This window comes from Suncus etruscus, chromosome 15 (assembly GCF_024139225.1).
Source record: "Suncus etruscus isolate mSunEtr1 chromosome 15, mSunEtr1.pri.cur, whole genome shotgun sequence".
In the NCBI taxonomy this organism is placed as follows: Eukaryota; Metazoa; Chordata; class Mammalia; order Eulipotyphla; family Soricidae; genus Suncus; species Suncus etruscus.
This window is the reverse complement of record NC_064862.1, coordinates 88,825,585-88,839,527: the sequence shown is the minus strand read 5'-3', so window position 1 is coordinate 88,839,527 and position 13,943 is coordinate 88,825,585. Positions and strand designations below refer to the sequence as shown.

Here is a 13,943-nt window from a genome sequence, read left to right as displayed (position 1 = left end):
TCTACATATTTTTTGTTTGTTTTGTTTTGGGGCCACATCCGACAGCACTCAGAGGTTACTCCTGGCTCTGCACTCAGAAAATACTCCTAGCAGGCTCAGAAAATCATGTAGGATGCCAGGGATTAAAGTCAGGTTCACTATTTGCAAAGCAAACACCCTCCCCACTATCCAATCACTCTGGTCCCCTACATCCAACTTTAAAAAATAAAACAAGACAGCCCTCCACAAAGGGCTCAGTAACCCCTGACAACCCATCATGAGAGAGAAGGACAGCTCAACCCAATGCTTCCTTTGCAACAGGTACTGTCAAAATCCCCGGGGGTCCCTTTTCTACACCACACAATACATTTTCCAAGATCCAAGATTCCAGAATTTCCAAGACCCTTCTCCATATTTACCCACCACTAGAAGGGTAGTGATGGTCAAGACATAACGGTGACCTTGCGGTACACAAGTTTCTTCAGGGCCCCCTTCATGTCCCTGTTCCTGAGGCTGTAGATGAAGGGGTTCAGCAGGGGGGTGACAGCCGTGTACATCACAGCCGATGCCTTCTCCTTCACAGCTGTACGCACAGATGAAGGGCACAGGTAGACCCCGATGGTGGTGCCATAGAACAGGGCGACCACAGACAGGTGCGAGCTGCAGGTGGAGAAAGCCTTGCGTCGCCCACCCGCTGAGGGCACTTTGAGGATAGCAACCAAGATATGGGCATACGAGGCCAGGATGCAGACGAAGGGCGAGGCGATGACCAGGGCAGCCACGAATAGCACGAAGGCCTGGTTGACCGAGGTGTCAGAGCAAGCCAACCGCAGCATTGGGGTGAGGTCACAAAAATAGTGTGGGAGTTCCAGGCTGCCACAGAAGACCAGGCGGGTCATGAGAAGGATGTGGGTGAGGGAGAGGAGCCCTGAGAAGAACCAGGGCCCCCCCACCAGCAGCCCACAGAGGCTTGGGCTCATGCGTGTGGTGTAGTGCAGAGGGTGACAGATGGCCACGTAGCGGTCATAGGCCATGACGGCGATCAGGACGCTGTCCACGATGCCGAAGAAGTGGAAGAAGAACATCTGGGTGAGGCAGGCGACGTACGAGATGGCCTTGCTGCCCGCCCTTAGGTTGTCCAGCATCTTGGGCACTGTGTTGGTGGCTAGGCACAAGTCCACCAGGGACAGGTTGGCCAGGAAGAAGTACATAGGCGTATGCAGGTGCGGGTCAGAGCTGATGGCCACAAGGATGAGCAGGTTGCCTATGGCTGTGACTAGGTACATGAGGAGGAAGAGCACGAAGAGGAGAGTCTCATGCTCCGGGTTCTCGGTGAGTCCCAGCAGGATGAACTCCAGAGCACTGCTGGCATTTGCGGGCTGCCTGGGCATCGCCTCACTGTGGGGGAAGAGAGAGAAAGGACATGAAAGCAAATGAGAAGAACATTCTAGAAATTAATATGAAGGACTCTGTGGATCACAATTTTTTTCAATAAAACAAAATTTAAAATAATTCTGGAAGCTCAGAAGAAAATGGCTGGACCACCACTCATCTGGGTGGTGCATCAGGACAATAATATTTTATTTGGTTGTTTTCTTTTTTTTTTTTTTTTTTTTTTTTTGGTTTTTGGGTCACACCTGGCAGTGCTCAGGGGTTATTCCTGGCTCCAGGCTCAGAAATTGCTCCTGGCAGGCACAGGGGACCATATGGGGCGCCGGGATTCGAACCGATGACCTCCTGCATGAAAGGCAAACGCCTTACCTCCATGCTATCTCTCCGGCCCCAGTATTTGGTTGTTTTCTAGTTGAATGACTTTATTTTAATCAACACGGCTACAAAAGTATTTGTCATAGCATTGATTTCACAGAACAACACACATACACACACAGAGGTAAAAGTTGTTCTGATAGAGTTGCAGTCATACCATGTCCAACACCCTTCAACAGGGCATATTTGCCATAACCAGTGTCCTCAGTTTTCCTCCTGTCCTCCCCACCCCTTTCTCTGGCTAGATGATTTTCTTTTGTCTGTCTGTCTGTCTGTCTCTCTCTGCCTGTTTGTCTCTCTCTGTATCATTCTCTCTTTTCTTTTTTCAAAATAATCACTACAAAGAAGATATAGGGCTTTTTTGTGTTTTTTTTTTTGGGGGGGGGTGTCAAATCCAGCAGCGCTCAGGGGTTCCTCCTGGCTCTATGCTCAGAAATCACTTCTGGCAGGCTGGGAGGACCACAGGGGATGCTGGGATTCAAACTACCATCCTTCTACATGCAAGGCAAATGCCCTATCTCCATGCTATCTCTCCGGCTCCTGTATCATTCTCTTATTTTCACTCCCCACCCCACTTTAAACACTGTGGTTTGCAGTACTATAACTGAGGGGTATCGTGCCTATCACTTTCCTTCCCTTCAGCGCCCAGTTCTAGAACAATGGTTCTTGGTATGTGCTCATGATTGAGCCATGGTGTCACATGTCCAAGATGGGGGTCCCTGATGCTTCAATGATCTTCTAATTTGGGGAGTTAGAGGGTTTTGAGGGGTACATCCAGTCATGCTCAGAGTCCTTCCAGTTCTGTGCTCAGTCGTCACTCCTGGTATTGTATGTGGGAAGTCATGCAGAGCCAGGGAGAAAATTCTGGGCTCTGTTTGGGGAAGGGTAGTTGGGGATACACCTCGACATGGTCGAAGGACTCGAGAAGATCTGTGCTCCGGGGACCCTCTGGTGATGAGGTTTGAACCTGGAACTCTCAAATGCTGAGACTCTGCTCCTGTCTTCCAGCATCTCTGTCCCCACCTCCTGTGGGACCTGACTGAATATTTGGACAGTTTCTCACTTTTCTCTGTCCTGCATTTTTCTCTCCCTTCGTCTCTTCCCCCAGTTGACTTGGCACTTCTGGTTGGTGTTAGCCCCATGCCAGGCAGTGCTCAAGGCTTCCTCCTGGCTCTGTTCAGGGACCACTTGTGACAGGTTCAGAGGGACTTCATAGAGTGCCTGGGAAGGGGAATTTTACCTGCTGAGCTCTCGCTCTCCATCCCCTGGTATAGATTTTTAAATTTTTGGTTTTGGGGTCATACCTGGCAGTGCTCAGGGGCTAGTCCTGGCTCTGTGCTCAGGAATCACTCGTGGCAGGCTTGGGGGACCTTGTAGGATGCTGGGGATTAACCCAAGTAAGCTGCATGCAAAGCGAACACCCCGCTGTTCTATCGCTTCAGCCCTTTCATAGATATTTTTTTATTGCACTGAACATTACTGGCATTTCTGCAGTCCCATAACCTGCATTTGCACTCTTTCTTCTCTTCCTCCTTGGGGAAGCCTCTGTGCATGATCACCCCAATGCAGGCTTCCCAGTTTTAATATTACACTCAATTTAGTCCTGATCATGAACCATAAAATGTTATTTTACATTCAACGTCTGTAGTGGAACCAAATGGTCCGTGTCAGTGGCAATGACCTGCTTCTTCATTTTTTTTAATTATCTTTATTTAAACACCGTGATTACAAATATAATTGTACTTGTATGATTACAGTCATATAAAGAACACCCCCCTTCACCAGTGCAGGATTCCCACCACCAATTTCCCAGATCTACCCACTCCCCACCCCCACACACACACCTGTACTCGAGACAGGCTTTCTTTTTCTCTCATTCATTCACATTATTATGATAGTTTTCAGTGTAGTTATTTCTCTAACTGCACTTATCATTCTATGTGGTGAGCTTCATGTCATTAGCTGCACCTACATGGGAGGATGGGGGGAAGTAAGGGTTGGGACGGAGGCAGTAAAATATTAGAAATGAGCTTTGTAGGGCAGTATCAAGAATGACCTGCTTCTTAATTTGCCTTTTTGGGACACTACTCAAAGGTGCTCAGAAGTCACTCCTGGCAATCCTTGGAGACCTTATGGGATGCCAGTGACAGAACTTGAGTGTGCTGTGTTCAAGACCAATACTTCCCCTGCTGTACTATTGCTCTTGACTCTGAATTTGTTTTTGGACATTAGAATGAACCCATCCAGTCTGTGCTGTTCATCTGAGGTACAGCAGAGCTTCCTGCCTGAGTGCTCCAGCAGCTGACTCTGACTCTCTCTCTCTCTCTCTCTCTCTCTCTCTCTCTCTCTCTCTCTCTCTCTCTCTCTCTCTCTCTCTCTCTCTCCTCTAAATAACAAAGAGCTGGACTAGTACCTCCTTTGCCTATCTACATGTGGAGATATTTATGAATGCAGACACAGTAACAAATTCTTAAAAGTATAGGATTATGGGGCCGAAGAGATAGCATGGAGGTAAGGCGTTTGCCTTGCGTGCAGAAGGTCGGTGCTTGGAATCCCGGCATCCCTTACGGTCCCCCGAGCCTGCCAGGAGCAATTTCTGAGCATAGAACCAGGAGAAACCCCTGAGTGCTGCTGGGTGTGACCGCCCCCCCAAAAAAAGTATAGGATTAAATTAAGCATAGGAAGACTTAGAAGGGAGCAAAAAGAAGAAAGCAGAATGAAAGCAGAAGAATAACTTCACATAGATAGGGTAACACACACACACACACAAACACACACACACATATAAAGATGGGCTCACACATGTTTTTTCACTCGAGTAAAATGACCTGGAGCAATAGCACAGAAGGGAAGGTTTTTGCATTGCACAGAGCCAACTTAGTTTTGATCCCCGACATGCCATAGGGGTCCCCCGAACACCACCACAAGAGTAATTCCTGAGTACAGAAGTCAGGAGTACTTCCAGGGGTAGCTTCAAAACCAAAATTAAATGAATATGGAAAAATGAAATGAGCCTGATCTGATAAAGCACCACTTCAATCTTGACTGTTTATCTCAGCATGTCAGGGGTGGTTATTCTTTCAAACATGCATTCTAGGGCCAGAGTAATAGCACAAAGGGGAGATGCTTGATTTGCACAAAGCTGAACCCAAGTTCAATCCCCATAGGGTCCCCCAAACCCTGCTAGGAGAATCCTTGAGCACCTTCCAAGCCCCCCATCCAACACAACTCATCAGCACTACACTATTGTAAACACAGACCTGAACCCAGATCATTGAGTTGGCTTGTTTGTTTGTTTGTTTGGGGGCCACACCCAGCACACTCAGAGGTTAGTCCTGGCTTTGCACTGAGATATTACTCTTGGCAGGTACTGGGGACTATATGGGATGGCGGGAATCAAACTCTGGTTCATCCCGGCTGCGTGCAAGGCAAACCCCTACCTCTATGCTATCGCCCCTAGAGCTGTGCTATCCAATAATTGAATATTTTTTTAATATAGGGGCTGGATCGGTATCACAGTAGAGAGGGCACTTGCCTTGCACACAACTGATGTGGGCTCGATTCCCAGAACTCCATAGGGTGTCCAAGCACTTCCAGGAGTGATCCGAGAGTGCAGAGCCAGGAGAAAACCCTGAGCAGTGCCAGGTGTGCTATCCACCCACCCCCAAATAAATACAAAAACAAACAAAATCAAAGCAAATTTTAAATAGTTTGCTGAGAGGACAATGTCGGGGTAGGAAGGGACCCCAAGACATGAGGAGTTGACACCTTCACACCTCCAAAGTGACAGGGGTCCTCAGAGAACAATGACCAAGAATGTAACCAGGATCTGCAGCACTGGGACGAAACCTGAGGACCGTGCCTGTCAAGGAGGCAGACTGGAGGGCTGGAGAGATCCGGGTCCTCACTGGGAGGAGGTGACACTGCTGGTGGGATTGGAGCTGGGACATTGGATGTCTGAAACTCAACCATGAACTTTTCAAATCACAGTGCCTTCATGGAAAAATCAACATCAAGGAGTCAGAGCAAAAGGACAGCAAGGAAGGAATTTGCTGTGCAAAGGGCCCACCTGTTTTCTATCCCCAGCACCCCCAAAGGATCCCCCAAGCATGACCAGGAGTGATTTCTGAGTGGAGAACCAGGAGTAAGCCCTGAGCATGCCTGAGTGTGCCCCCCCCCCAAAAAAAAAAACCCAAGCAAACAAAAATGAACACCAAAGGGCTAGAAGGCTAAGTCAGCAGGTCAAGCATTTGTTTGATCTTCGGCTTCCCAGGGTCCCCCAAAACAGTGCCAGAAGTGCTCCCTAAGCACAGAGCCAGATGTCAGCCTTTAGCAACATCAGGTATGACCCAAAAATAAATTAAAAAAAAAACAACAACAGGAAGAATAAAAGTTAAAAATGAACAATAAAAAAGTGTTGCCCAGGACAGATACACAGACAGGTGGACAGACAGACAAAAGATGTATTTGGATATCACTCACCTTAGCCTCCCCTGCACAGAGAAGGGACACGTGGCTTTTCTGTCCTCAACAACAAGAGGGGTGTCTCCTCTTCACCTGGCGGGTCTCCCTGGTGCTCAGTTACTGGTCTGGATGTGGTAGTCCCACCAGCTAAGGACAGACAGACAAATGGAGAAGCTCACAGATGCCCATCGCTGAGCCCAGCTCAGCCGGGGTCCCCCTAACTGAGACATTGTGCACAGAGCCGGTCATGCCAAGCCCTAAATCTGTAGGTCCCTGGGGTACAGTGTCCCAAGACCCTCATTACATCGGCCTGGAACCCGGGCCCTGAGCGGCAGCGGGAATCCTCGCCGGCCCAGCACCTGGTCTCAGGTTGCCTCTGACCCACTCCTGGTCCTGATTACATCAGATTCACTCTGGCACCCACAGCCCAGAAGTTGGCTCAGTACCAGGCGTTTGGATGAGTGACAGCCAATGATGGAGCCAGTTACTTGGTTTTTGTTAGTTTGTTTTAGGGCCACTCATGGCAGTGCTATGGTCTGAGCCTGGCTGTGCTCAGGGCCCACTTCTGGTGGTGTTCAGGAAACCATCTGTGGTGTCAGGGATTGAACCCGGGTCAGCCCAGTACAAGGCAAATGCCCTCCCTGCTGTTCTATCACTGAGGTTCCCCGGATTCCTTTTATGATGTGAATCCTTGGGTGATGTGGGCAGAGAGAGTGGAATTCTAAACACAACGAAGATAGTTATATGAAAAAAAGATTTCTCTAAATCTAAGTTACTGATTTACCCAAAATTTATATACATGAGTCAGAACAAGAGCACAGCGGGGGAGGGCACTTGCCTTGCAGGAGAACAAACAGGGATTGATCCCCACATTTCAGAGGGTTCCCCTAACACCGCCAGGAGAGATCTCTGAGCACAGAGAAAGGAGTCGGCCCTGCATTTCACCGGTGTGACCAAAACTAAAATCTAAAAGGTAAAAACTTTCCAAAAATACAAATATGCAAACGCATTTCTTATGAATGTCTTTGGCTGTCTTTTGAGGTTCCCTCGAGGAGGTCACCCGAAAACTGGGGTTAAGAAGGGAACTTGCGGGCCCGGAGAGATAGCACAGCAGCGTTTGCCTTGCAAGCAGCCAATCCAGGACCAAAGGTGGTTGGTTCGAAACCCGGTGTCCCATATGGTCCCCAGTGCCTGCCAGGAGTTATTTCTGAGCAGATAGCCAGGAGTAACCCCTGAGCACCACCGGGTGTGACCCAACCCCCCCCAAAAATAAACAAACAAACAAACAAAAAAAAAAAAAAGAAGGGAACTTGCAGGGAGGGGGTTGGAACCCGGAACTCCCATGCAATGCCGAGCTTTTGCCCCAAGTCTTGTCAGAGCCAAAGCGCCTTCCCTCCTGCTGTCCTGTGTCCTGCTCTGGGGGGACCCTGTGAGGTTTTCAGGGCCAAGGGAGGGGAGAGGAAGGGAGAGATAGAAAAGAAGAGTCTGCAAGGCCTGCAGAGAAGGAACAACATTCCTCAGAGGGCAGAAAAGAAACCAGAAAAGGGGCTCAGGGAGAGCAGGGCCTGAGGGGGCAGCAGGGCCCCGGGTGCTTTTCTGAGACCACACAGGCCTCCCAGGGCACAACTCACACCACACACACCTCGGAACATAAACCTCACATGCCTCACACCACACACATCCATGTGCTCGCTCACACCACGCACACACTCCTGCACACATGTATATATAAATACCTCAAATAAATACACACACCTCACACCCCTCCACACAGCCTCAGTCCTGGGTGTAGCCAGCAGAGCACCCCTGAGGGCAGGGGTCTCAAACTCGCGGCCCGCGGGCCGTTTGCGGCCCTCTGTACAACATTTTGTGGCCCGCGGCCGACCTGCAAATATTGCAGTATTCGCGATTATTCGCTTATTGAATAATCGCAATAAAAATCGCATTAGTAAGAAAAAAAAATCGCATTAAACATTCGCATACCCCGAGCAGTTAGTTCCATTCGGGGTATGCAAATGTTTAGTGTGATTTTTTGCGATTTTTTTCTTATTAATGCGATTTTTTATTGCGAATATTCGGTAAGTGAAATCCCTTATGCAGCCCTGCCTCACCCCGACTTTGCCTCCTGCGGCCCCCAGGTCAATTGAGTTTGAGACCCCTGCCTTAAGGGTCAGACAATATGGTACCCTCAAGGTCACGTTCTGCCTCTCTGCGAGACAGTCCCCACTTGGTGGGAGCAGTTTGGCTGTGGACTTGGGGTTTCCTGGGGTGCCATTGCTGGTGGTGGTGGATGCAAGGGTGAGAAGCAACCTGGGGGTGTTGTGGGGTCTGCCCAGGGTCCAGGAGAGGTCAGGAAGCGGTTTCTGCGTGTCTGCTGCCCCTTCCTGTCATGATCCAGGACTGCAGCCGCCCATGTCCAGTAAGCCTGTGTCCAGCCAGGTCGGGGCTCTCAGTCCCTCCCTGAGGCTCCAGGAGCTCAAGGGTTCTCATGGGGGAAGTCGGGGCGACGGGGGTGGGGTTGGGGAGAGATTTGCTGTGTCCTGAAGCCTCTGATGGCTTCAGTCCCCAGCATCCCCCAAGCCCTGCCTTGTCACCTTTGTGCTTCTGAAACTTACTTCCCACCCAGGTACTAGATGCAATGAAAGCCATGGTCTATGTAGTCTTATAGTTTTCCTGTACCCCCCCAAAAGCCCTTGGTCCAGGAATATAGCTTAAGGGATAGGGTTAGGTCCTGGCATGCTTAAGACCCCCCACCATATTCCCCAAGCAAATAAAATAAAGCAGAAATGCAAAAGCAACATACTTTTCTGCTATGTGTTCTGAGTCCCCTCAGAAATCCCTGCTCTCCCTCTCTTTGGATCTCTTGGACACACACTCTCTCTCTCTCAGAAAAAAATCCGAGAGAGAGAGGTGGGTCTTGGTCTTTCAGTAGCAAAGAACTCGGATCTACTCAGATGCACTGTGCAAACATTTCTCTCTCAACCCTGGTCAAGAAGTTAAGAGTTGCTTTTCTAAGATTCAGACGATTTTGCAGCCAATATATTTAAGAGGAATATCAGCCAATATATTCCCCACTGCCACCCCCAGCTATCTAATTCTTATAATTTTATCCCACACTCCCACCATGTGGGACTGGGGGTCCTCAGAGAAATTCTTCAAAACTTCGAGGTCCTTCCAAGTCAGGTGTTGGGGCCAATGTTCAGAACAGCTTTGTCCCTCAAATCTTTCTAGGGAACTTTTGGGGTCATATGAGTGACATTCCTTCCCCACCTCTCATCTTGCCCCCCCTTACTTACACTGTCTTTCCTAGTGCTTAGAACAACAAAGGACAGTGAGTCAGGGCTGGGGAAATATTTGTTGAATGAATATGTGAGTGAAGGAAAGAAAGCATCTATTGATGTCAACAATCATCCTTGAAGATGATGGCATGATATAATAAATAGATACTGATAGATAAGTTGATTGGTTGATACAAGTAGCCCTTAGTCACAAGGGCTATAAACAAAAAGTCTCCTTGGACTTACCTACATTTTTTTTTCCAAATTTTTTGCACTTTAGGGGATTATCCAGGTCTCATGCATGCAAGTCATGAGTTTTCCCATTGAGCTACATTTCTGGCTCTGTGACTTTTATTTCTTCCCTCCCCTATTTCAGTACTGCACTGTGGAATATTACACTAAAATGAAAATGAGTTGGTTTGTAATGTAAAGAAATTACAACATAATGCAAAGAACATACAGATTCATGTTCCATGACAAACACACATCACAGCAGACTATGCAGACAATTTACTTAAAGCCCCAAAGTTGCAGAAACTCAATGAGAAATGATAGATGAGTAAATAGTAAAATACATTCTCTCTCCTTTTCTCTTTCAGTCATTCTCGTTCACGCACACCATGGCACAAACTCCAAGACTTGTTTCATTAATACCAAATGAGGTCAAGATTTTTAACTGACATATTCTTCCAGGAATTTTATTAGTAGAAGGTAACTTTCCTGGTACTGTATATTGGGGACACATAGGAGGGGTTGAATAAGTGCTTAGTTTGAACTGGATGTAGAGAAAGAAAAACCAACGTTCTGTGAGTTCCCATTGGGATTATTTCACCAGTCTGAGAATCCTAACCCTCTCCCAACTGGCCTTGTCAGACCCTGAATGAAGTAAGAAAAAGAGAATTTTCCAGGTGAGGCAAGCTTAGTTGAGTTTTCACTTGAATTGAACTGATTTAGAGAAAGTCCCTACCAGGCTCAATGAACTCTGGGGTAGAAACAAGAAACCATATTACGTGTGTGTGTGTGTGTGTGTGTGTGTGTGTGTGTGTGTGTGTGTGTGTGTGCGCGCGCGTGCCACAGCTGATGGTTTTCAGAGCTCATTCCTAGAAATTCTCAAAGAACCCTAAGGGTTGCTGGGAATCAAACCAGGGTCAATCAGTTGTAAGGCAAATATACCTTTCCTGCTGTACTCTTGCTCCAGCCCCTATTTTTTAGTTTTTTAATATTTGTTTTGTACTTTATAGCATCAAATCCAGTTATTCCTCAATTTAAAATATGGGTAACATTCACCAGATTCCCTACCAGAAGTAGAGTCTTTCTCATCTAGAACCACTCAGGGATAGAGGGATGGTGGTTCCACTCAGAAAAGTCCTCCCCACTCTCCTAGTTCAATTCTCTCGGAAGACAAGTGCTGAATGCAAGTGGGGATTCAAAGCAACCTAGTGAAGATCTGCCAGTTTCTTAGCACCTTTGAAAATCTCTGGTTCTTCAAAAGAGACAAAATAAAGTCGCTGTTAACCTCATTACAGTTGTACAGGCATCAGGCTGAGACTGCCAGCGGTGAAATTTGGGTTAAGGAAAGAAGGTGGGCTGTGACAAACAACATGCTTCCTTCCATGGACAAGAGGAGGATTCAGACCAGCGTCTCCATCTCTCTTGCCCATTTTGCTTGTTTGTTTGTTTGCTATGTTTTTGGAACACGCTCAGAGATACTCAAGGTTTACTCATGGCTCTGCACTCAGGGATCAAGCCTGGCAGGGCAAGGGGGACCCTATGGAAATATGGGCATTGAACCCAGGTCAAATGCATGGAAGGCAAGTGTTCTACCCAGGTTCTATCACTCCAGCCCTTTTATTTTTGTGTTGCTTTGTTTTGAGGGGGTCAAACCCAACTGTTCTTAGGGGTTAATCTTGACACTTTGCTCAGGAATCAAATCTGGCAATAACTGTGGGATTATATGGGATGCCAGGGATTGAACCCAAGTCAGCTGCTTGCAAAGCAAATTCCCTTCCCACTGTGCTATTGCTCCATGCCTACATCCTCTACTCTTGTCTAGAGATTCATGGTGTGCTCGTTGTGATTTTTCTCTCTGAGTTGATTTCTAAAGCTGCTTTGTGGTGGTGCCTCTTTCTCTTCATCTATGCCCCAAATCTCCTTCCTCCACAAGGCTCCTAACCTTGACCTTGAGGATTGCATTAAGACTTTCCAAAGATCTGATTAGTTGAAGGTGTCTGGGAAGCACCAACTCCACCTACTCACCAACAGATGCCTGGAAGTCAAAGAAACTGCCTGGTCCTTGGGAGAAAAGCCCAACTCTTGGGTTATTGCAAATGTTTGACTTAACCTGACACAACCTATCCCAAATCAGTGCAACTTTCATACTGCCAAGGCATCCCTCTCCGTCTCTTGAATTCTCCTCAATTTGCATACTGTTTATTCTGATTCAAGACCCTCCACTTTTTTATCATTAATATTGGCCTTTAAAAACACCATTCTCTTACGCATTGTCAGGGAGCTTTCCTTTTCAGACCCACTTCTAGCATTCTGACCCTCTCCCACCTTTCCCCTCACATTAAATACCATCAAAATATTACCATCTCCCACATACCTTGGGATCCGGTCTCTTCTGCTGCCCTAGAATAATGCAGAGTGCTAATTGGATTAAGAATTAGACTAAATGCCACCTGAAGTGGGTTATACCTGTCTTCCTAGGAGAGAGCAGGAGACAGCCACCACAAAGAACTCCCCCTAATCATAATGACATTGACAGCTCATCCCAACTCTTTCGTTCCAACAGCTATTGTCAAAACTGCCAGTAATGCGATGCTCTTTGATACCCAAGATCCATCTCCCATTCACCCACTTTTAGGAGACAGCACTGGTCAGGATGTGGAGGTGACCTTGCGGTTCACTAGTTTCTTCAGGGCCCCCTTCATGTCCCTGTTCCTGAGGCTGTAGATGAAAGGGTTCAGCAGGGGGGTGACAGCCGTGTACATCACAGCCGATGCCTTCTCCTTCACAGCTGTACGCACAGATGAAGGGCACAGGTAGACCCCGATGGTGGTGCCATAGAACAGGGCGACCACAGACAGGTGCGAGCTGCAGGTGGAGAAGGCCTTGCGTCGCCCACCCGCTGAGGGCACCTTGAGAATGGCTCCCAAGATGCGGGCGTATGAGGCCAGGATGCAGACGAAGGGCGAGGCGATGACCAGGGCGGCCACAAACAGCACGAAAGCCTGGTTGACCGAGGTGTCGGAGCAAGCCAACCGCAGCATCGGGGTGAGGTCGCAGAAATAGTGTGGGAGCTCCAGGCTGCCACAAAAGACCAGGCGGGTCATGAGAAGGATGTGGGTGAGGGAGAGGAGCCCCGAGAAGAACCAGGGCCCCCCCACCAGCAATCCGCAGAGGCGTGGGCTCATGCGTGTGGTGTAGTGCAGAGGGTGGCAGATGGCCACAAAGCGGTCATAGGCCATGACAGCAATCAGGACGCTGTCCACGATGCCGAAGAAGTGGAAGAAGAACATCTGGGTGAGGCAGGCGACGTATGAGATGGCCTTGCTCCCCGCCCTCAGGTTGGCTAGCATCTTGGGCACCGTGTTGGTGGCCAGGCAGAAGTCCACCAGGGACAGGTTGGCCAGGAAGAAGTACATGGGCGTGTGCAGGTGCGGGTCAAAGCTGATGGCCATGAGAATGAGCAGGTTGCCTATGGCTGTGACTAGGTACATGAGGAGGAAGAGCACAAAGAGAAGCGTCTCATGTTCTGGATTCTCAGTGAGTCCAAGCAGGATAAACTCAAGTGCACTGCTGGTGTTTCTTGGCTCCATGAGCTAAATTTCTTGAACTTATCAATAGAGAAGATTCTGGAAAGATGAAATAATATCACAGTGGAAAAATGCCTCTTCTGTACTTACATGGCACCATTATCTGTATGTTCTACATCTTCAGTCTTTGATAAAAAATATTTGCAGTAATCTATGTGTCTGTTGGTTTCTGGTTGCTTTCCTGAACATTCCAACTCTCAGGTAGATGTTTAGAAAACTTAGTACCTGTGAACCAAGTCTTCTGACACTAGTCAAATTTTTCTAGAAAGAGAAAATAGAGACATCCATACCCAAGAGTCATTGCTCATGCAAGAATGGGTTGATGTTTACATGGACACATCTTGACATGATTGCATTTCATCACCAATTATTGAAGATACTAAAACCATGTTTTGGTTTGTTTGGGGACCCATAGACTGTTGTGTTCAGTATTTATTTCTGGCTCTGGTGGGATTCAGAGGACTATACCAGAGGCTGGGGATCCACCACAGGTCAACCTTGTGCAAGGCAAGCATCTTCCCTATTGCACTATTTATCTTTCCAGCCCCCCAACCCAGAGTTTTCTTCTAAATAAAAGTGGCAGTGTGAAGTGATGGGATATTTATGGGTCATTCAAAATCCTTGCTCAACTATTATA

At 47.9% G+C, this 13,943-nt stretch overlaps 2 protein-coding genes across 2 annotated transcripts; both read right to left on the bottom strand.

Annotated features, from left to right (window-relative positions):
- Nucleotides 1-422: 422 nt before the first annotated feature.
- LOC126029676 (olfactory receptor 24-like) lies at nt 423-1,370 on the bottom strand. The gene has a single exon (XM_049787988.1). The coding sequence runs from the start codon at nt 1,368-1,370 to the stop codon at nt 423-425; it is 948 nt and encodes a 315-aa protein (XP_049643945.1).
- A 10,997-nt stretch (nt 1,371-12,367) lies between these two features.
- Nucleotides 12,368-13,309, bottom strand: LOC126029677 (olfactory receptor 24-like). The gene has a single exon (XM_049787989.1). It carries the CDS (start codon nt 13,307-13,309, stop codon nt 12,368-12,370), a length of 942 nt encoding a protein of 313 aa, XP_049643946.1.
- Between the last annotated feature and the right edge of the window lie 634 nt (nt 13,310-13,943).